The sequence below is a fragment of the Orcinus orca genome, chromosome X, assembly GCF_937001465.1.
Source record: "Orcinus orca chromosome X, mOrcOrc1.1, whole genome shotgun sequence".
Lineage (NCBI taxonomy): Eukaryota > Metazoa > Chordata > Mammalia > Artiodactyla > Delphinidae > Orcinus > Orcinus orca.
In genome coordinates this window covers 112,161,764-112,184,199 of record NC_064580.1, presented here as the reverse complement: position 1 = coordinate 112,184,199, position 22,436 = coordinate 112,161,764, and the positions used below count along the sequence as shown (strand labels likewise).

Sequence of the window (22,436 nt, the reverse complement as noted above, 5' to 3'; positions counted from 1 at the left end):
GAGCTCCGAACTGCTAGTCTTCACCTTCCTGCTCTAGAGGAGCCTCCACTTACTGGAAAGGCCCAAGGGCACAGGAAGAGCCCCATTGCCCTCTTGGACCAGCCCTCCCCCACCTTCCAAGGGGAGCTAGAGGCTACGGCTCCCTGGGCCTCTGACATCCGAGGCTGGGGTGGGGGTATAGGGTCTCCAGCTGTGAAGACTCAGCCTCATGGACACCAGCCCTTGGTTTGCTGGGCTCAGGGTGCCACTTGGCATCTTCTAGATGTCCGTGGGGCTGGATAGGAGCTTCCAGCAGCCCTGCCTGGATAAGGGGCTGCAGGCTTTGCACTGCAGACCTACAGAGGCACTGCTTTCCTCGCCCTCAGGCCCTGGCCTGTAGTCTACATTTCCTCATTGCCCCTCTTCACTGGCCCCTCCCTAAGTCTGGTGATCATTGGAGCCCTTGCACAACTACCTACTTTCAGCCTGTATTCAGCCTACAGACCAAACTGAAGCCCTGTAGCTCTGAGACACCCCCCCACACACACACCCAGGGCAGGGGAGGATTTTAAAACATCATTTTCTCAGTCATTCCTCTTTTTCTGAAATTTTCCTTTCCCCAGCTTGGAGTTAATAGATAGGTATTACCCAGGGGGTTCAAAAGATTTAGCAATCTCCTCTGATAGGCTCCCCTTGGTGTATGTGGATTTTAAGCACTTTGGGTCTTATTCACCCCCACTCCCCATCTTTCCAAAAGCCTCCATCAAAAGGCAGCAGGATCATGACTTTGCTGCTACCGTAAATTGGAGGCTTAGGCCTATTTATTTATTTCGTTTCATTGTTTTCAAATTTTAAAATATTGTTCCTTTTTATAGATATAAAAATAATACTTTTGAAATTCAAATAAGACAAGAATGTATTAAGTGAACACTTCCCTTCCTTGCTCCCCTAATCCCACCCACCCCCTCACAAGATCACTGGTAACCATTTGGTGCAGATTTTTCTGGTCTTTATTCTTGTGTATGTTTCCTTTTCTTAAATAAAAATGGAATCACCCTATAAATAAAGTTTATTACTCACTTTTCCCCCATGATATTGCACAGACTTCTTTTACAAGAACGTTTGTACGTTATTTGTATAATTTTAAAATTTCAATTTAAACAATAAAAAAATCACAAAGATTTTCCCTGTGTCGTTAAATATTTTTCTACAACGTCATGTTTAATGGTACTGTATGAATGAACCATAAGGTATCTAACTAATTCCCCATTTGCGTTGTTTCCAATTTCTTACACAAAGCTGTCGTGAATATCTTTGTCCATATATTTGTGGCCACTCGTGTGGCTCTTTGTAGGGATGGAATCCTGGGAAGGGAATGGCTGGGTCAGAGGGTGTCAGAGGCACATCACAGGAGTGATAGTTTGCCCTCCGGAAGGCTGGCGGGGCTCTGAAAGCTCGTTGGGCTTCCCACTCAACATCTTCAACCTGTCTGAGCTTGTTTCCTCCTCTGTAAATTGGGAAGATGATGGTACTACCTCAGTGGGAGGGGGATAGCATGAGGATCACAGGAGAGATACATGCAAAGCGCGTGGAGCCCAGCACACATGTCACTGCTTACGAAATGACAGCAACTATTCAGTACCACTACGGCGGTGAGGCCATTTGGGCTGCCCGAAGCCACTAAGGGTAGTGGGACGAGTGCAGCTGAGAACAAAGCTCACACTCCAGTTTGCCGTCCCTAGTGCAGTTAATGCCGGAGAACCAAAGGAAGCCAGGAGTCTCCAGCCCACCTCCCAGGAGATGGTGTAGCTTCAGTGGGCGCACGGTGGGACCCAGGAAGAGGTGACCTCAGAGGGAAGGTCCTGCTCACTGCAGATCTCCCTCTCTTGGACAACCCTCGGAGCAGGCCCTTTGTCGCGGGGTGCGGGGGGCAGGGTGGGCAATGAATAGTTCTAGGAAGAGGGGAATAGCTACCCCCCACCCTCAGACCCCAGCAAGCTGGTGGCCACGGGAGCCAGTGCTCTGAGGAGGGCTGGTTAGTGGTCAGCAGGGTCAAGGGCACTGAGCATCTTTGGGGAAGGGACAGACGGCCCTGACAGTGGAGAACATTTTGCTGAGTCCAGCTTTGAAGGAGACTGGTCTGTTCCGCCCGCCCAACGCTCTCTCCATAGGAAAGATAACCGGAGACGGTAATTTAGTTCTACCTGTTTATTGCTACCAACCCACCTCCCTTCACCCCCCTCATATTTACACCCAAACCGCTCCCCCAAGATGGCTTCTACCAGAGTTCCTGGGACTAGGTCCAAAAGTGTCCACTAAACAGGCAGTCCAAGACATGGCGGGCACTGTTTGCCCTCAGGCCAGTTGGGCCCCAGGAAAGGGTTACTCTGGGAATTCTGGGCATGGACTTGGCACTGGGGTCAAGTACCAGGATCCTTGACTCTCCCTCCCCTTCTGGAGCTCAAGGTCCATCAAAACCTTTAGCAGAGTAAAGGTGGGACAGTGGACTCCCCAGTATCAAGCTTTGTGCTTTCTTTGCTTGTAAGGACCCACAGGAGAGGCCAAGTCTTGCTTCTGAGGGGCCGGTCTGCCCTTGGAAGTCAGGTCGGGCCATCTGCCATTGGCCTTGGGGGAAGTGTCATTTAAGGGGCTGGGAGTGGAAGGGGAGGGCGCTTGTTGTCTGAGGTGTGGGCATTGTTTTAAGCTGGGGGGGTTGCAGCTTGGCTTGAGTTACGTGGGGAAGTATGGAACGGATGAGCAGGAGATGTTTCATTTGGGAGCCCAAGGCCCCTCCAGCCCCCTTAGTAAGCCCCACTGGTGTCCTGGGCCACAGGTAACGGGACAGCAGACGTTTAATATCACAGAATGTCAGAGTTGGCCCTCAGCAACTATCCATTCTTATTCTGACCTGTCCTAGACCCAGATTGAGGAAGGCACTCAGTTCAAGTGGCACAGTGATTTAGTGGCTAAACCTGTAAGAGAATTAAGGTGAAGGAAAGTAGGAAAGATACATGTACATGTGGCTTCAAACCTTATTTAGAGAATCTGGATTCACCTGTGATCAATTAGAGTCCTTTTCAATGACCAGGTTTCCCTAGGGTATTGAGATTGACCTGAACCACCGACTCGGCCCCCTTTTCAGGAGCAGCGCGACAGGGGAAGGTGGTGTGGAGGCAAGGAGGGTTTGGAGGCCTTGGTGGTGAGGGGCATGGGCCCGGTGCCCCCTCAGTGCCCCCCTACTCTGGCCGCAGCTGGAAGGGCTGTGCTGTCAAGTAGCTGGTGGAGGGAGGCGGCCCGGCTTCGGCGGCTCAGCTTGTCGTGCACTCCAGCCGCGCCTGTAGGGCTCGGCCGGCCTCTGCTGACCTAGGCACCCCTGGGGGAGCGGGGCCGGGCTTGGTGCCAGTCCTCCGGCCCGGGGCCACCGCGGAAGGCTGAGTCCAGCCCCGCGGCCTGGGCTGCTCAGGCCCAGCCTCGGCCCACACTGCTGCCTCAAGGTGCCCCGGCCAGGGAGAGGCCGTGTAGCTGCTCCTCGGCACCCGCCAGCTCTGCTTCGTCGCGCCCGCTCTCTGAGCCCTCGAAGCAGCCCGAGTCACGCGGGATGTCCACCTTGGGCTCTGCCACCGTGTGTGCCACTGGCTCCTGGCCGCTCTCGGCGCCCTCTTCCGCCTCCTCGCTGCCGGCTGCCAGGGGCCAGGGAGGGAGAGGAATGTGGGGGGCTTGGCCCTTAGCTGGGAGGGGCTTCAGAAACCCTGGGGGCCCCATGTGGGTGGAGGGACCCTGGGAAGCCCGCTGGAGGCCGTCTCTTCTTCTGGTCACCCACCACCAAGCACCCCTGCCCTTTCTCGGCCCTTCTGGTGGGAGTGGTTTCCAGGCCAGCTCTCCCGCCCAGGAGCTCAAGCTTCTTCAGCACTGAGCTAGTAGCCAGGACACCTGCTCTTGAATCGTGGCTCTGTCATTACCCAACGTGAAGGCCTCGAGTCCATGCCGTATCTTCTCCGGCCCTAAGTCTCCCGTTTGATCCCAAAGGGGGTTGAGCCCGATCGTTCCTAAAACCGCTTCTCATCACAAGCTCTGCCCGAGACTGGAATTCAAGTGTGGAAAGTGCCTGCGCACTGCAGAGGGCTGCTGGGGCAGGACCCGGGCAGGCCTCCCCGCCTAACATGCCCAACTCCAGCGCTCACGCCCCCTCCCCCGCTCCTAAGGCCACTCACTGTCGTAGTCCAGCAGCAGCTCAGCAGCCGTGAGCAGCTTGGCCCGATGCTGTGGGTCCATGATATTCAGCTCATTGAGGTGTGTTTCCCGCAGCTCTTTGAAGTCCTCCAGCGTCTGGTAGCCATTGAGCAGCAGGGTGGACGTGTGCTCCTGTGGGCAGAAGCAGGCCACCAGCGCGGCCGCTTACAAGCTGCCCCCACCTACGACCTGTCTCTCCCCGCAGAGCTGACCTGCCCTGGCCCCCATCCCTTGCTCCTAGACACTAGACTAGGTCCCAGCTCAAACCTCAAGGCCGATGCGCTCCAGCAGCTCATGCAGAGTCTTGGGCTTGGGCCTCTTGCCCTTGCTCTGTCGGCGGCTGGGGCGGGCAGGTCCCACAGCCTCCTCGGGCAGCACGTCCACGTAGATGAACTTGAAAGAGCCCAGCCTGCCATTGAGCAGGCCCAGCCACGTGCCCACAGGCGGCTTTTCGATGATCTGGATCATATCTCCCTTCTGTGGGAGGAGAGCAGAGCAGAACAGAGTGGGGGCAAGGTGGCCCCTTGGCCTCCTGTACCCTCTACCTGTATGGGGTACAGCCTGCCAGGCTCAGCAGGGGCCTGGATGCCAACCTTACCTGCAGTTTCAGTGAGTCATGGTCATACGGGCTGGGAGTGAAGTCGGTGTGGACTCGTGCCCGGCCACAGAAGGGCCCTGTGTACTGGGGGGCAGGTGGTTCCTCCCCGAAGCTGCCAGAGCCTGGGCTGGGGCTGCAGAGCTCACTGCCTGCAGGAAATGGGGCAGGGAGGAAGGTCACCTTTGTCCCCGGACAGCTGCGGCAGTGCCCAGCAGGTACCTTCCACGGGGTCTGGCTAGAAATCCCAAGGATACATGCTGGGGAAGAAAACTGAGCTCTAGTAAGTCTCACACTGCAGAAGGGATTCTGACCCAACCCCTCTGCCACCCCGAAGGAGCATAGCTTCCCTCCTGGCATCCCAGGCATGAAAATAGTTGACCATAGAAGGAGGAATGGCTCACAGATCAAAGACTGGGCAAATGGGGAGGGTCTCTAGAGAACAACTGGGCCAACACCCCAATGAACAGATGAGGAAAACTGAGGCCAGACAGGCCAAGTGACCTGCCCAAGGCCTCTCACCTTATAATTGGCAGCACTGGGTCTGTTAGACTCCAGGCTTCCTGACTCCCACTCCAGTGCTCCTGGAAGCCACCTTCCACCCAGGAAGCCACATCGTGCATCAATATTTTACTTTCTCTACTCAATAAGACTCTGTGTCGAGTTACAACATCACACGGAAACTCAAGACTTTCTCTCTGGGAAGGGCAGGATGAGGGCCTAAGTGGCTTTCAATGGGGATAGGGAGGTGTCTTTGGAGCCAGAGAAAGATCAGAGGACTTGGAACTAATCCGAAGGGAGAGAACGACAATGCCTCTGTAGGTCTGCAGCGCAAAGCCTGCAGCCCCTTGTCCAGGCAGGGCTGCTGGAAGCTCCTGTCCAGTCCCACGGACATCTAGAAGATGCCAAGTGGCACCCTGAGCCCAGCAAACCAAGGGCTGGTGTCCATGAGGCTGAGTCTTCACAGCTGGAGACCCTATTCCCTCACCCGAGCCTCGGATGTCAGAGGCCCAGGGAGCCGTAGCCTCTAGCTCCCCTTGGAAGGTGGGGGGAGGGCTGGTCCAAGAGGGCAATGGGGTTCTTCCTGTGCCCTTGGGGCCCTCCAGCAAGTGGAGGCTCCTCTAGGGCAGAACTAAGTTCAAGCCTGGGTCACCTTGGGCAAGTCACTTAACCTCCCTGAGCCTCAGTTTTCACATCAATAAAGTGGGGATAATAATAGTACCGGCCCCATGAGATTGTTGTGAAGATTTAACGTGAAGAGGGCTGGGAAAGGTCCCAGCAGGCTGACAGTAAAGGTTCATTTCTCTTTACCACCCCCTCCCAGACCCCGCCCTTTCCTCTAGACTCAGCAGGTGTGCCCCTCCTCCCCTCCTCACCTGTGGATGCCTGGCGGCTGAGTGCTGGGAGCTGCGTCTCCTCTTGCTCAGAAAAGGCCAGCGCCATCTTCTCAGGGCCGGGGCTGTCCAGGCTGCAGTCCGGAGACGTCGGGGAGGCTGAGCCCTCCTCCAGAGTATCTCCCTGGAGGGGAGGAGAGGCAGCAAGCCCTGAGCAGCCCCGGGTGCAGAGGAAATGGGCCTGGGCTCCAGGGAGAACTGGGGCCTGGCTGGAGCCCCAGCTCTGCCTCTTGCGGGCTGCATGGCGCCCTCTGGGCCCTAGTTTCCTCTTTCGTGAAGTGGGACTGACAGTCCTTGCCCTGCCCACGTCATGGAATGAGGCTCAACGGGGGTGCTGTGTGAATGCACTTTGTCAGCTCAAAGTGCCAACTTACACACAGAAAAGGCCTCAGTGCCAGAATTGAGACTCAGAGCTGTTACTAGGGCGTAGCCAGGCAGACCACGGCGCTGGAGAGTCACTACTTTTGACTGTGCTCCTATGTGCCAGACAGAGGATTTCATTTAATCCTCACTTGAGGATATGTGCTCCATCGTCCCAAGTTTACAGATGAGCAGTAATGGAGGAACGTTCCCGAGGCCACGCAGGAGCCCACAGACAAGTCGGTCTGACACTAGGGCTCCTGGGCCTCCCCACACCTCAGTGCGGTGGTAACTTTCACAGATGACTCAGTGGCAATAAAAGCCCTGATCTGTAGAAGTTGCCAGCTCCTGTACTGTAAATATTCCCCACCGTGGCCAACAGAGAGCTACCACTCTGGTGTCACTGAATGAGTAGCATCATCGGCTATTTCCACCCCCCAAAGACTGTAGATGCCAGTAACCTCAAGGGCACAGAGGACAGTGAAAGGTAGTACAAGAATTAGGAAATGAGTTTTGAAGACTGACTTTAGTCTTTTTATTTTTAAAATATAGATTTAATTCTAAGTTGGTAGAAGTTAATTTTCAGTAATGGTTGTATCTCACACCTGGCTCACAAAATTCCCGAAAATTTGACCAACTGCTATCCAGAGCTGGCATGAGCCAGTTAGCACACTGCTGCCAGGGCACCTCCTCCAAGAACCAGGAGCAAACCAGACTCGCTGTGTCACTTTAGCAACTTGGACGTGCCTGCCCCACAGCTGTGTGTTCTGCCCTCCCTCCCTGGGCCAAAGCCAGCCTTCTCGATTTTCTTTCATAGGGCCTCTTTGAATCAAGCCTTCCCAATCACAGGGGCTGGTTCCAAGCAAAAGTTTGCGGTGGATGAATTTGCGCTATGTGATCTCATCTCCTCAGACCTGCCTGCCCAGGAAGCTCCTGTTACCCAGAACTTCATCCCTCCTCAGACCCCACTACTGCTCCCTCAGGACCATACGTTCCTGCCATGTCCATGGCTGAGGGAGCTCCCTTCCCAAGGTGACCTTCCTGCTTGTATGGGGCCAGGCATCGTTACCTGAGCGTGGCTGTCACAGTGGCCGTGCTCAAACCCTACCAGAGTGGTGCCTGTCCTCCCTGTCCCCTCTCCCATGGGTCCCAGGCCTCACCATCTCCTCCGACAGGGCCTTCACCATCATCTTGCCCATCTTCCTGTTCATGGTTCGGGAAATCACGGCCCTCCACTTCTTCCCCAGCTTTTTGCTGCTCTTTCCAGCATCCTCTGGGGGCGGAACACCTGAGTCATCTTCTGGAATCTGTGACAATAAATGTGCAGGTCCAGGAACCCTGGTGACCATGTCTGGGTCCACGACTTGGGAGCAGAAGGCGGCTTTTGGGTCCTGGCAGATGCTGGAGGGGTGGGAAAGAGAGCTCCCCATCCCTTCCCTTTTAGCCCCAGACCTGTCCTAGGCCCTATTCGTTTGTATTTAAATTGGCCCTATTCATTTGTATTTAAATTGACAATTAATTTGCAATCGAAAAGAATGCAGGTGAGGTTTTAGGGCCCAGAATTTTGCTGGGTGAGAGATGTGGGCCCATTGTATTTAAAAAGACTTTGCCTCAACAATCCTAAAAGGGTCTTCCCCCCACCTCCCCACCATTACCCCACCCAGGGCCGGCAACCAGATCCCCCCAAGGAGGCTCTGAAACTCACATTATCATCCAGATTAAATTCCTTCTCGCTCACCACTGGGGAGCTGGGTTTGGATTTGGCAAAATCTTTGAAGCTGCTGGAGCGCTGAAGCGAGAGCTGGAAGAAGCAGAGGTGTTGCCATCAGTGGCACTAAAAATGGTGGCCGAGTAAGGAGCAAAAAGCTGTCCCTGCTCCCAACACACACATGTACCCCAGGGCTGGACAGGGCCACGGGGCCAAGGTGAAGCTACACGACGCCCTGCTGGCTACCGGGCTTCATCCTGTTCTTTAGCTGTGAGCGGCCCCTAAAGCAGGCCGCAGAGCAAGCTCCTCGCCTCAGGAGCGTCCACCCCCGTCAGGCCTCAGACGAAGCCCGGCTTTCCACCAGTACCTGAGGTCTGGTCCCCAGAACCCTGTGGTGAAAGACCAAATGAGTCTGAGTAAACGCGTATCTCCTACTGGAGACATATCTCAGCACGAACCGCAGCATCACCTTTATTTATATAACAGGGCAAACCCTCCCAAACCCCGCAGCCTGGCCTCCAGACTCTGTCTTCCCCAAGCATGGTTTCCTGTGATGGTGATCGTGGCAAACACACTGGGGCCTCCAGGCTGATGCATCTGTGTCCCAAGAAGAGGAAGACAATCCCCCCAGGGGCCAGTAAGACCTGGCATTACGCGTTCTGGAAAGCCACAGGACAGACTGATTCAGAGAAGGTTTCCCCGCAGATTTGAGACACAAATGATTGGGTTGAATATCGTAAAAGAAAGCTGCCATTTTCTCTGTCTTCATCTCTGCTTTTAATTTAACTTAGCTGCTAATGCGACGAGCTGGCTACACTAGACGTGTGCCAGTGTTCACAGACTTGTAGGCCCGACCTATTGTTTGTGCTGTGAATGAAAAATGCTGCCGGCCATATCAGCAAACAAAGGATGCTGCGGCCAGCAAGCCATCGACCACTACCGCTGCCCTGATGGTGAGCCCCGGGGGAACTCAGGATGGAGACACACGGGCTGCCCTCTGTGAAGCCCCCAGTGGTGCACCCTGAGGAGACACAGGGTGGGAAAGATACTAGCCCTTATCTTTGCATAGCAAAGGAATGATTTCAATAAGCCCCGACTCTTGCATCTTCCCATACACAGAAAAGTGCTAAATTCAACTACTTGAGATATCTGGTTTCCTTGAACTAACAGTAATCTTTTGATGTTCCCACTACCTGGTCTTTGCTGCAAAAACCCCTGTATATCCTGGCTTCTCCCTTACCTCTAGAGAGCAGTCCCTCAGAGCTCTCTGAGAGGCCGCCTCCGGGGCTTGAAGTCCTCAGAAAGTCTGCCGAATAAAGCATAATTCTCACCTTTTAGGTTATGCATTTTTTTTCAGTCGACAGTGCTGACAAGCCTGTTTTCAGGAAATGAGCTTTTCTTAACTGTACGTGCCACGCACATGGCAGAATACCAGGAGAAACCCGGGCCAGGTGAGGAGGGCCGACTTTAGACACAAGAGGTGGAGGCTGAGCCCGAATCAAGAGCAACAGTCAAGACCAGAGATACACACAGGAACCAGAGTTCACAGATGGCCAGACAGATAGAGCGGGTCGGCGGCAGACACCAGAGATAAGGGCTTGAGGAACCGAAGCCCCAAACCCGCTCAAAGCTGAAAGTTTCACATCCTCTTTCCTACAAAAGGGGGGTCCAGTGACAATCCCCCAGGGCAGGGGCAGTGTCACCTGCCCCCTCAGCATACACACAACTAGCCCCGGCTCCTGGGGACTGCAGCGGAACACTTCAGTTCTCTTGGTGGGTCTTGACCAAAAGCAAGTCGGCAGTCAGGGACAGCGGCCACACCTTCCTAGAGGTCACAGCAAGCTAGATGACCAGAAACTAGGTCAGTGGTCAGGCCAAGCAGACACCACCACCATGAAGGCCTCCTGGGTGAGGCACTTGCAGCCTCAGGGAGAAAGCCTCTTCCGCAGGATGCTGGGGAGCTGGGAAAGGGGGCTGAGGGGTTACAGGGAGGGGAAAGCACGGCGGTGGGGTGACCGCTCCTGTTCCCTGCATCTCCTCCATCCTCCTTCCCTGGTTTTCCCTGCCCGCTATTCTTTCCTCTTTTTCTTCCTTGCTTTCCCCTTCTCTCCTCCACCTTCCATTCATTTCCTCCTCTTGTATGGCTAAGAGGCAGCTGCCTGGATAACTTCCTCCTTTTATTGCCTGGAAAAGAGGGAAGAGAGAGAGGATGGGCACCAGGCTGGCCTGGGCCCAAGGAGGGCAGGCTGGGGTGCTATTTTTAGGCCGATGGGGCCTATTGTGGCCTCCCCTCCACCCGTCCCAATCCCAGGAGTCTCCCCTGAAGCCCCAGGGACCAGTGATCCTGGAAAGCCAGCAGGAGGGCAGGCGTGGGGCTGGAGGTGGGCTTTGCTGAGGAAGAGTGGACTCACCGCCAGGCTGCCCTCTAATTGCAGTTCTTGCCTTTTTCTGTCATTAAGCTCAGTCGGGGTTGGGGGTGGCTGGGAAAGTGATTTTTGGCTCCTGGGACCTTGTGTCGGGGCCCCTCTGTCCCAGCTTTAGCTCAAAATGGGAGAAAACCACCTAAAAGGACCATGTGGGTGGCGCCGGGACATGGGCCTGGCAGGCCACTCCTCAGCCCAGGGACGGGGAAAGAACTAGACAAGTTCTTTGGGTGACTAAGGGTGAGGGCTGTTTGCCCTGGGGGGCCTCTTGCCCCGCCCACCTCTAAACTCAGGGGCGGCCTCAAATATCCTGAATGCCTTTCGGTGAACCTGAAGTGACCCCCCCCCAGCCAGGTGTGAGTGGACATCCTTGGGCCCTTTTGGATTTTCTGCCTGGCCTCCCTTTAGGGTGAGACCTTCCTGGGGGTCCTGGGTGGGAGGTTGTACCGTACACGTCGGCCACTTTTTCATATCTAAGGGGAGGATATGGGCCTCTTGGAAAGAACTACTTTTTTGGCGTCACACATTGCTGAGTTCAGCTCTGGGATGTGTGGCCTTCGGTGAGTTATTTGACCTCCCCGAACATCAGTCTCTTCACCTGGTGTCGGCTAGCGAGAGTTCACATCTTGCTTCTGCCATTGACGAGCTGTGTAAAGCTGGGTCAATTCCTCAACTTCCCTGGGCTTCCGTTTCCTCATGGGTGAAATGAAGACCAGAGCACACACCTCACTGGGTTGTTGTGCGGATGACAGGGGTGAGCATGGGATGCAGCAGCCCCGCGAGGCACGTTCAGGGAGGCTTACTTAGCCTTTCCAACAGCCCACCTCCAGGCTCTTAGCCCTTGCATTCCCCACCTGGAACACTCTGCCCTTCTCTGTGTCAACCATAGTTTTTCCCATCCTGCAGAATCCAGTTTAACTGGAAACAACTCAAATGCTCAGCAGCTGTAGAGTGGATTTGCAAATTGTGGCCGAGTCCCATGAGGGAAGAGCACATGGCAATGAGCTTCGTGCAACTCTCCCCAACAATACGGTGACTCTCACGGCTACACCGCTGGGCAGAAGGGACCCACCACCAGAGTATATTATATGGTTCCCCGTACAGAAAGTTCAAAACCCGGCAAAACTAATCCATGGAAGTCAGAAGAGTGGTGGCCTTTGGGCAGGGGCATGAGGGAAGCTTCTAGAGTGTTGGAAGTGTTCTGTTTGATCTGGGTGCTGCCTACATGGGGATGTTCACTGAATGGAACTCCACTGAGTGCTACATTTATGATTTATGCACTTTTTCTACGGATATTATACTTCAATAAAAAAGGTTTTTCAAATCCGGTTTTAAAGGCACTGCCCCCTGCAGGAAGCCTTCCCTGATCACCCCCTCAGAGCCTCACCCTGCCCCCACTGGCATCTTCTTCCCCTGCTTCCTAAGACCGAGTGCCCTCTGGGCACTGGGCACAGGCCTGTGCATGTGTGGGAATCCGGTAACGAGGGGTCAAACACCGCCCCTGTTCCCAGTGCCCTGCCAAGCACTTTGTGTGTGTCCGCTCACTTCAGCTTCACTGCAGCCCTGTCTTTACATCACGCTTCCCATCTGGGCACACAGAATCGGAGAAATGACGCATCCTAGGTGGAGTGGCACAGCTGACAGTGGGAGGAACAGGGCTTTGAACCCATGTCTGTGACTCTGGAAGCCCGTGCTTGTTCCTGTGCTCAGAGCTCAAGAAGTTGCCCCCTAGTATAGAAGTGGATTAAGGGCAATGGCGACTGCAAGCGTTGTTTGGAGGAAGCTACCAGGAGAGCAGGTGGGGGCATGGAGGAAGAAGGGCTCCGGAGGGCTTCGCGGAGAAGGAGGCACATTTGAGCTGGGCTGTAGCAGGGGAGCCAGGATTTCTCCAGGTGGAGTTGAGAAGGGTTTGTCAAGAGTGGGAGTTAGGGATGTTCCAAGCGTGGTGATGGAATGGTGGGTACGCCAGTGCTTGGGGTGGGCAGCGGAGCATAAAAGGCCACAGAAGGCCCTTGCCAGCCATGGCATCAGCCAGTGGGCAATGAGGAGCCACTGGAAATATGAATTGCATGCTGGTGTGGAGGGGGATGCCAGATGTGTGCTGTAGGAAGGGAGCCTGGGGGAAGTAGTGTGCTGGGATTGGGGAACAGAGGAGCAGGGAGAGACTGGAAGGATGGGACAGCTGCACACTCGAATGGGAGCCTTGATTCCTCTCCATTTCTCCTGGCGAGAGGTCTGGGATGTAGCGAAAAGTAGGGGTGTGATGGGGTAGGACCATCCTTAGGGGAGGTAGGTCCCAGGACAAACCCCTGTCGACTACCTACACTCCAACAGACCAAAGAGAGTGCAGAGAGACACTTGATGGAGGCAAAAGTCTCCAAAAGGCAGCCAAGGGGTATTGCTCCCCCCATCCTGGGCGTCTCCCCAATCCTTCATGATGCATAGCAGGTGACACATCCTGACCCCACCATCCTAGAGGGCCTGTTCCGACTCTGCTCTGCTGCTTTGAAGGTCACTCATCCCCTGGCCATCTGGACCTGCCCTGCAGAGCTCTCCTGCCGATAGGCTGAGTCTTTTATGCTCATCAGACTCTACCAGTGCTTTTGAGATCAGTAGGGAGACAAGAGAGTAGAGGGAGAAGGGGTCAAGACCCTGGACACCAACAAATCTTGGCTTAGATTCCTGCTCTGCAGTTTACTAGCTGTGTGACCTCGGGTAAGTCACTTCACCTCCCTGAGCCTCAGGCATAAAATGAAGACAATGCCTGCCCTACTTCACAAGGTTGTTGTGAAGAGCCAACGGGCTAAGGGATGGGTGGAGTGCACAGCACAGCACCTGGCACCTGCTGAGCTGTTAGGTGTTGTTTTCTCCACTTCAGGGCTGGGACCGAAGCTCGGTCCTTGCAGCGGGTTCCCCACCCCCACCCACGCCTGTAGCGTACACCCTCTCGTGGACACATGTACACATGTGACACAGTGCACTCACACGTATTGTTCCAGGCAATCCACACCCTCCTGAGGTGGGCAGATCAGGAACTATCTCCCTTTTCCGAGGTGACGAAACTTAGGCCCAAGAAAGGTCAGTGAACTGTCCAGGGTCCTACAGCTGGAACCTGGTAGATTCCAACTCTGCTTTCTTGTCCTCTGCCCAGCACATTCTCCACTTGGTAGGCCCGAAAGGAGGAGAGGGACAGGAAAGGGAGGCCTCTCTTGCCTTTGTGCTTTCCCTCCACCACGTCACCTTGGCCTCTGAGGGAAAGGGACTTGCCCGAGTCACAGTGCCGGAGCCACGCCGCTGCCTCCGGGCCTGGGGAAGATGCCGTCTCCACCTTCTGGAAAGTTGGCTTTTCTAAGGGCACTCCCATGGGATGGGCCTTGGAGAGTGGCTCTGGAGGCTGGTCCAGGCTCTGCAGGGGCGAGGTAGGCTTTGCCTGGACGATGCTGCCCTAGAGGACATGGTCCTCAGAGTGCCACAATGGCCTTGACTCTCCGGGGAGAGGCCTGTGGGAAATCCCAGAGGCCCAGTCACCAAATACAGAATCTGGATAATGGAAGTGGGGAAAGAAGACTTCTGGCTTCTGTGAGCCTCTGGGCACTTCCACCTGAGGCGGCACAGTGTGCCAGCGTTGCAGTGTTAGCTCTTTCTCAGACTCTTTCCTCCAGCTCAGCTCCCCTGTGGTTTGGGGCCCAGCAGTGTGTAGGGCGGTCTCTGCTTCCCACCCCCATCAGCCGGACAGCAAAGGGAAGTGGACCCACTCACTGAGCAGTGACAGCCAGTGGTAAGTCTGCCGGGGGCTGGCGCCGTGTGGGGCTTGGACAGGGGTGACAGAGCCTGTGAGAAGATTCATGAATCTCTTTCCCACCCGCCCACCTCCACTGCAACCTTAGAGAAGCAGTTGGAGTGGGGAGAGTACAGCTGGAAGTGGCAGCCACCCCAGGACCTGAGATGGGGCAGGATGTACACCCCAGTGCCCTGATGCTCGGCTTCTCAGCTGGTTCAGTCTCCGTCTGGAAGCTACTCCCCTGACAAAGGGGCTCCCCCACGGAGCACCTGAGCTGGGCTCCAGGGGAAACCAGTGGGGTGCAGTGAGGGCCTGGAGGCCCTGGACCTTGGCCTGTGGCTACGCCTGGCCTCTTGGACCTGGTTCAGGCCTGCTTTGGGATGGTCCTAGGCTCCTGCTGGATGTGCGGAACGTACTTGCTGATTGCCCGGGAGGATCTGACGATCGAGTCAAAAAATTAAGTCTAGAAATCCTCAGATCCAACTAGAGAAACCTAAATGTGGCAGAGCCTTCAAGGAATCTTCTAGTCTGGCCTCAAGACTCCAGGAAGATGAGCACCCCAGAATTTTTTCCTCCTCAGCCCTCCCTCCTACTCATCGTCTCAGCACCTTCATTTCTCATTCTTCACAAATAATTTCTCTCCACCTGGGAAGAACCTGTATGCCCCCAGCATCCCACTGCAGGTTTGGAGGCCCTTTCCTTAAATCTGGAAATCACGCTGGGCCCCATCTTCAGGTGGGCCCCCTCTCCTTTGGGCCCCGGGATCTACAACAGAGCTGAACCAAGTGAGCAGAGCCTGGGCTCTGGCCAAAGGGCGGGGGCCCTGGGAGCATCATGGCTCCTGGCTGGGCGGCCCAGCGGGGCCCTCTGAGTGAGATGGCTCCCAGTGGCGGGCCCAGTGTAGGGAACAGAGAATTAAGTACGGTCTTAGGGTTCAACGTGAGAATTGTATTTTATAATTCTCGAATTCTAGTCTAGGATTCTAGTCCCCAATTTTAAGTCTCTATCTTACCATCGTAGGGTTGAATCCTACAACTTTTAGACTTCTAAGAATGCATTCTGTAACTCCGTTTCTCTAGAATCTGTCTCTTCTGTACTTCTGTTACTCTAGTTACCTTTGGGCCCACGTCCCATGCCCTTGGGAGTATGGCCCTCACCTACAGACTCAACAGAAGGCCTTCAGCTCTTCCCACTTCCGTGAGTCCCGGAGAGGCTGGGTTGAGAGAGGGAAGGAAGCAGTGAGCTCCCAAAGATGCTCCTCACCTTTTTCTTCTGCGTGGGCTCCTTCTCGCTGGCGTTGGAGGGCTTACGGCGCAACATGGTCCTCTACCCTGGTGATGCTCCGCCCCTGCGCTCGTAGGTATCGAGATGCGGAGGCCTCTTGCTCAGCCTCGCCGGCACCGTCCAGGGGGCACGGCATGGACTGAGCCTCCGGCTGCCACTCTGACTGCTGCACTGGCAGCTTGGGGGTGCGGGCCATGGACACCCGGCGGCAGCAGCATACAGGAAGCCCCGTCACGTGACCTGCTCTTACAGCAATCGCAGCCCCTGCCGGCCCCTAGGGAGGAAGGAAGTCCCAGCTTCAGTCTCCAGAGATTCTGATGCAGACGGCTCTTGGGTTGAACAAGCAGAGAAAAGTCCCTACCCTGCCATCTCATGGCAACCATTGCCAGTCCTTCGGCCAGTCAACCTGACATACGGCCTACTCAAGCCCTTTATCTCACTGACCAGAGTCCCGAAACCGGAAGTGGGACCATCTCTCTGCCTGTGGGGCCAATGCTCCCAGTCACCTTGCATCGCCAAGGTCATCACTGCTATCAGTCCCTCTCCTATCACCCCATAGCCATCACTCCTATCTACAGCCATCAGCCCTGAAGTCATCTCCACTGCTACTGGCACACCTACAGCCACCACTGCTAGAAAAACCATCCCTACAGCCATCACCCCTATAGTCATCACTGCTGCTATCACTGTCACAACCATCATCCTCTCGGCTGTTATCCTTACGGACATTACAGCCAGTCACTCCCATGACACTCTTACCCCACGACCATCATCCCTACAGCCATCACCCCTACAACCATCACCACACCCCTGCAGCCAACACCTTTCAGCTATCATCCCTGCAGTCATTCCCACTGCCATTAGCACCACTACAGCCATCACTGCTAAAACAACCACCCCTGTAGTCAACACCCCTCGGCCATCTGTCTCTATCTGCCTCACCACTGCCACTATCACCGGTACGGTGATCATCCTCATAGCTATCACCCTTACAGACACTATCACTATAGCCAGTCATGCCCACTGATGCCCTCACCCCTACAACCATAACTCCTAGAGCCATCTCTCCTCCACCATCACCCTGCAGCAGTCATCTCCACTGTCACCGGCACACCTGCAGCCATTCTCACCAGAGCACTCACACCTAGAGTCAACATCCCTTGGCCATCACCACTTATATTTATCACCACCACAGCCATCAACATGAATAAAAAAGCAATTGCAAGCAACTCCACACCACCAGCAAATGTCCCTTTCAGCAGGCATTTCTCGAATGTCTATGTGCTAAGTTTAGAATGTTCGCTTTGTGGGTTATCTGTGGCAGATATTTTAATAACCTTAATTACTTTTTCTTATTACAAAAGCAATTCATATGCGTCATATACGATTTAGAAAACAAGGATAAACAAAATTCAAAAATTCTCCGAAATTATCTTCCATACTATTTGCATGAATATTTTTCTGTTTTTGAGCATTTAACCTCTCTCTCCCCCCCCCCCGTGTGTGTGTGTGTGTGTGTGTGTGTGTGTCTCTCTCTCTCTCTCTCTCTGTCTCTCTCTCTGTCTCTCTCTCTGCAGCATGATTTGCACAGAGAGCAGATCAGTGGTTTGGGGGGATGGGGAGGGGAGGGAGAGATCAGGAGGGTCACAAGGACCCTTTTGGGGGTGATGGGTAGTTCACAATCTTGGTTGTGGTGATGGTTTCATCGGTGTATACATATGTAAAAACTGAACAAATCGTATACTTTTAAAATGTGCAGCTTATTGTAGTTAAATTATACCTAAATAAAGCTGTTTTTAAATTTTTAAAAATTAAAGTCCCACTTCACACACTGCATCTGCTTGTCAAACTGAGCACAGGCTCAAGATTTTCTCCTGCCATGAAATGTTCTTCTACGACGTGATTTGTAATGGCCGCCGAGCAGCCCATTGTACGAATGCACCACGATTATTTCACCAGGCCCCTACAGATGAACTTACGTTGCCTTGATATTTTTACTCTTAATTGTACATCCTTAAAGTAAATATTCGTGTATAGCCACGAATTTGTTCTTAGGATAGATTTCCAGAAGGGGAATCCTTGGGTTAAAAGAAGGGTGTGCATCTTTTTAAGGCTTCCCATTCTGGGACGCTTGTGAAATCTGAGCTGTTCCCAAGATGTTCTGGCGACTTCCTCGCCCCTACTCTCCAGCCTGCTCTACGCCCTCCCAGCAGCCATCCGTGGGGATGAGCTCAGGAAAGACGAGGTCCTTCTCCCCTAAGCTGAAACCATACTTCTTTGGCTGCGTCCTACTCAGCCTGCCGGGTAGACTCGCGAAAAGCCCACGCTCTCCCGTCCCCTCCCCCCACGCCGGGCCTGCGCTTTCCAGACTGAAAGTCCCTCCCCTGCCGCCCCAGGCGCGGGCGCGGGAACGGCTGAGGCTGCGCGGCGCGGTGTCGGGGACCCGGCGGGCCTGGGGTGGCGGGCGCGATCGGGGGCGCCGGGTGGGGGACGTGGCTGCAGGGCTCGGGGCTCCTGGGGGTCCGGCGGCCGGAGCGGCCAGCGAGGGAGCCTTCAGGCAGAACCTTCCCGGCCTGCGCCGCGACGGCGCGTCCCGGCCCCGCGCAGGATGTGCCGGCTTCCTGTTTGCTCAGTCCCGGCAGCGAGCCGAGCTCACACACTAACCGCAGAGCCTTCAAAGGCAGCCAGCCACCTAACCCCAGCGCTGGGCGGCCCCGACCGCCTCGCCGAGGCCTGGGAAAAGGCGGCGGGGTGGGGGCGGGGTGAGGGGCACCTCGAGAGAAGTACAGAGAGGCGACCAGCCCCCGGGACAGAAGGGAACGGGTGTTTTCAGCCTTTCCCTTCTGGCTTCTTTTCAGATCTGTCGCTTCTGGTAAGAAGTCTCCACTCCGGGGGTCCTGGGCTCCCTCATCCGGACTTGCCTTCCCGGAATTTTCTCTCCCAGCAGATTGCCTTGGCCCCAGTTCCGTTAGGTCAGGCCCCAGCTGGCTAATGGGCCCTAAACACTTTTTTAATAGGTTTCCCTTCCAGGCAACACATTTGCATTTTATAGGTTCTGATCCAGGTACATAAAGCCCTCAACTAAAGAAGCGATCCGGGTCAGTAGTTCAGTGAACAAGGCCACCTCAAACTTGATAATGGGCTGGCAAACAGGACCTAGGAGCTAGCTCTGGGTCCTCGTGCCAGGTACTCAGAGGAGATGCAAGATAAATAGCTGTCGAGGTCCCTTGCACCCGGGAGCTTACATCCTAGGTGGGGCGGCAAGCTTACATTGCCCAGCACTTTCTTTGACAAGCACTGCATCAGGCACTTCAAAAACGTTATTTAATCCCGGCACAGGCTCCCCACCCCACCCGGGTAGTTTAAATTGGGATTATTATGACAAAGATGTGTCCAGTATAAACGTGGGGCAGGAGAGCCTTGATTTAACGGCAATATTGCGGGTGTGTGTGTGTGTGTGTGTGTGTGTGTGTGTGTGTGTGGTGGGGTAGGGAGGTGTTCCACCAATAGTGAGACTCATCTGAACCTTCAGAGGGTGGATACCGGGCTTCCAGAGATACAAAGGTCATTGTAGGCATTCACATAGAGCAGCCCCCCACCTGCACCTCCCTGCAAGAGATTCTAATTTGGTAGACGATCATGAGTGGAATATTTGGGCAGATGGGACCCAGACATGTATGAAAGCATCCCTCACTCTGCGAATGGGTACAATCCTGCGTTGAGAGACTAAGAGTTCGGATAAGCGACATCTACGTTTGGAAAACTTGCTGAATAATTCTTATTCTCACCTCCCCCTGCCACCCACACATATCCAGTCGAAAGTAAGAACACTAAGTGGCAGGCGGTGGGCTTTACAACAACCCTATGAAGCAGGCACTGCTGTCATCCTCATTTTCCAGGGAGGAAGCCGAGAATCAGAGGGGTTCAGCAAACTGTGTAAGACCACACAGCTAGGAAGTGACGGGAGCTGAGTTTTGAGCACAGGCTTGGTCTAGGTTCAGGGCCCGTGCTATTAACCACTAGGCTCAAGTGCCTCTGATGCAGAGTTCCTGAACAAGGACGTGGGAGAATCGACACCCTACGCTGATTGGGGTGCCACAGGGCCACCTTGAAGCAGAGGGGAGTGAAGAGGATGGGGGGAGCATCTGGAAGCGGCATCATATACACAACAGATGGAGAGTTAGGGTTGATCAAGTGGGGGCGATCTGCAGGGGAGCCCTTGTCAGCCTGGGGAGTACTCAACATCTGTACTATCTGGCTTAGAGGGTTGGCGTTGGGAAGCAAGTTGACTTCAAACAGCTGTCGTGTAGAGGAGGGGGATGTATTCTGGGTGGCCAGGAATGACGGGGAAGAGGTAAATGGAGTTTGGGTTCATTTCAAGGAAGACATTTTTGATATTCAGATGGTACTAGCTCAGCCCTGGTAAGTAGTGATCTCCCCGTCTCTAGAAATGTTCAAACAGAGACCACATAGTCCCTTGGAAATACCTGGGCATTTCCAAGGTGAAGTCCATCGTGGTAGCCTGAGCCCTTATCAGACTTCATGGTGGTCATTTTAGGCAGGGAGGGCAAGGAGAGCAGAAGTGCAGGTGGGAGGAGGGCAGAGGAGAGCAAGGGGCCTGGGCAGGAGGCAGCCATTCCCACGCACACAGACAGTACACACGAGCTGGCAGCTCTGGGAACACTAGGGAGTCCCCGGCAGCAGGGGCTCATGGGAGGGAAAGACAGTCATCTCTGAATCTCTGAATTCATGATAAGGTCTTGGTTTAAAAACAAATAAAAACTAACACCTGCAGGCAACTGTGGCAATTAGCATCAGAAGAGGAGGCTGGGCTTTGGTGCTTGATTAAAAACACACTCGGGACTCACGGGAGGGCCTATCTATGGGAGACTGGGAGGGACTGGAGACAGCTGTCTAGGACTCTAGGAGAGGAGGAGCAGGATAACATCTCCAATAAATGGAGTCAGGTAGAACTGGATTCAAATTCATCACCACACATCACCTACTGACTGCATGACCTTGGGCAAGTGACTTTGGGCAATGAGCTCTAGATAATGACAATGATAATGTGGGCCTTGCTTCGGGGGGGAGGGGGGAGGAGTGGTGTGTGTGTGTGTGTGTGTGTGTGTGTAAGTGTAACCAGCATTACCCAGATGGCACGTATGGAGAGAGTGCTCTTGGCCCGGTGCCCAGTGCATGGAAAGTTTGGTCCCTGGTGGGGGACTCCACTGATGTTCACTCCAGCCTCCAGTCCTGCCTTGGCACCTGCTTCTATATCTCATCTGGGCCCCAGCTGAATCTCTGCTCCTGACCTGGTGGCCCATATCCTGTGTGTCTCCACCTTATCAGGGGCAGGGTCCCTCAGCCCAAGCTATTCTAGAACACAGGAGGTGTGACAAGCAAGAGGGCCTAGGACTACGCAGGACCCCTGGGAGGGAAATTAGCGTTTCAGCTTCAGGGTCTTGCCATGGACCACTGGGGCTTTCTCACCCTCCCAGCCTACCTCACTTGAGCTGCTTGCTCAGTTCCTGTTTCACAAAGAAACTAGGAAGTGAGGAGATGGGCCAGCCTTAGGGCAAGGGTTGGCTGGGCAGGGCTGGCGCTGGGGAGTGCCTCCCACTCCCAGCTGAGAGAACCCTGGAGGACAGAGATGGACAGAGAGGAAACAGTTGCTCCTGACTCTTTCATATTCCTATTTTTTGGCACCAAGAGTGCCCACCCACTGAGGAAGTGCCCAGTGAGTTGGTAAACTTCACTGCTGACGTGCTTTAGCTGGTGAAGGGTAGCGAGCCCCGCCCCTTCTGTGGTCCTAGCCCGTGAACAGCTGGAGCAGCTGGCGGGCAAATGAGAGACAACTGACAGTTATCATTTTTTTTTTTTTTTCCGGTATGCGGGCCTCTCGCTGTTGCGGCCTCTCCCGTTGCGGAGCACAGGCTCCGGACGCGCAGGCTCAGCGGCCATGGCTCACGGGCCTAGCCACTCCGCGGCATGTAGGATCCTCCCGGACCGGGGCACGAACCCGTGTCCCCTGCATCAGCAGGCGGACTCTCAACCACTGCGCCACCAGGGAAGCCCTGAGAGTTATCATTTTGAAAGTGAACCATTTAGACTCTTTGTGTACGTATGCAGGTATGTATGTATGTGTCATCTTACCCACGCTCTTTCCTATTCCAAAAAGGATTAAAAGGGTCAAAAGTGTAGCTCAATCCCATCATCACCACTGCTGTCACAGCTGTGTGACATCAAACTGGTCTCCATGGGCCTCACTTTGCTCATCAGCGCCAGTAAGGGAGTGACAGAGGCGCACACTGAGAGGCACAGGGGAGCCAGCACAGAGCTGAGTCAGGAATGCTGGGGACTTCATCCCAGCTCCTGGGCAAAGGGCAGTGTCACCTTGGGCAAGTCCCTTCCTTTCTCTGGGCTGCTGTTGCAGTTTCCCCGTCTGGACACTGAAGGGACCAAACCTGGTTTTTGTTTGTTTATTTGGTCCTGGAGCTCCTAGTCAGGACGGCCTATGGCATTTGTGGGGCCCGGTGCAAAATGAAAGTGCGGGAGCCCTTGTTAAAAAAATTCTTAAAGATTTCAAGATGGTGACAGCAGAGCATCACATCAAGAGTGGGGCCCTTCTAAGCACAAGGCCTTGCGCGACTGCACAGGTCAGTCACCCAGGAGGTGGCCCTGC

At 54.6% G+C, this 22,436-nt stretch overlaps 1 protein-coding gene and 1 long non-coding RNA gene across 2 annotated transcripts; one reads left to right on the top strand and one right to left on the bottom strand.

Moving 5' to 3' along the window:
- Positions 1-1,030: 1,030 nt before the first annotated feature.
- On the bottom strand, positions 1,031-17,565 carry SASH3 (SAM and SH3 domain containing 3). The gene is made up of 8 exons (XM_004280532.4): positions 15,734-17,565; positions 8,264-8,359; positions 7,719-7,865; positions 6,181-6,322; positions 4,808-4,956; positions 4,477-4,686; positions 4,191-4,341; positions 1,031-3,659 (listed from the first exon to the last, which is right to left on the bottom strand). Exons 1-8 carry the CDS (start codon positions 15,788-15,790, stop codon positions 3,469-3,471), a joined length of 1,143 nt encoding a protein of 380 aa, XP_004280580.1. The 5' UTR covers positions 15,791-17,565; the 3' UTR covers positions 1,031-3,468.
- On the top strand, positions 13,713-17,590 carry LOC117196878 (uncharacterized). Its single transcript, XR_004477290.2, has 2 exons — positions 13,713-14,467; positions 14,577-17,590. It is a non-coding gene; the product is annotated as an uncharacterized LOC117196878 (long non-coding RNA).
- The last annotated feature ends 4,846 nt before the right edge of the window (positions 17,591-22,436 follow it).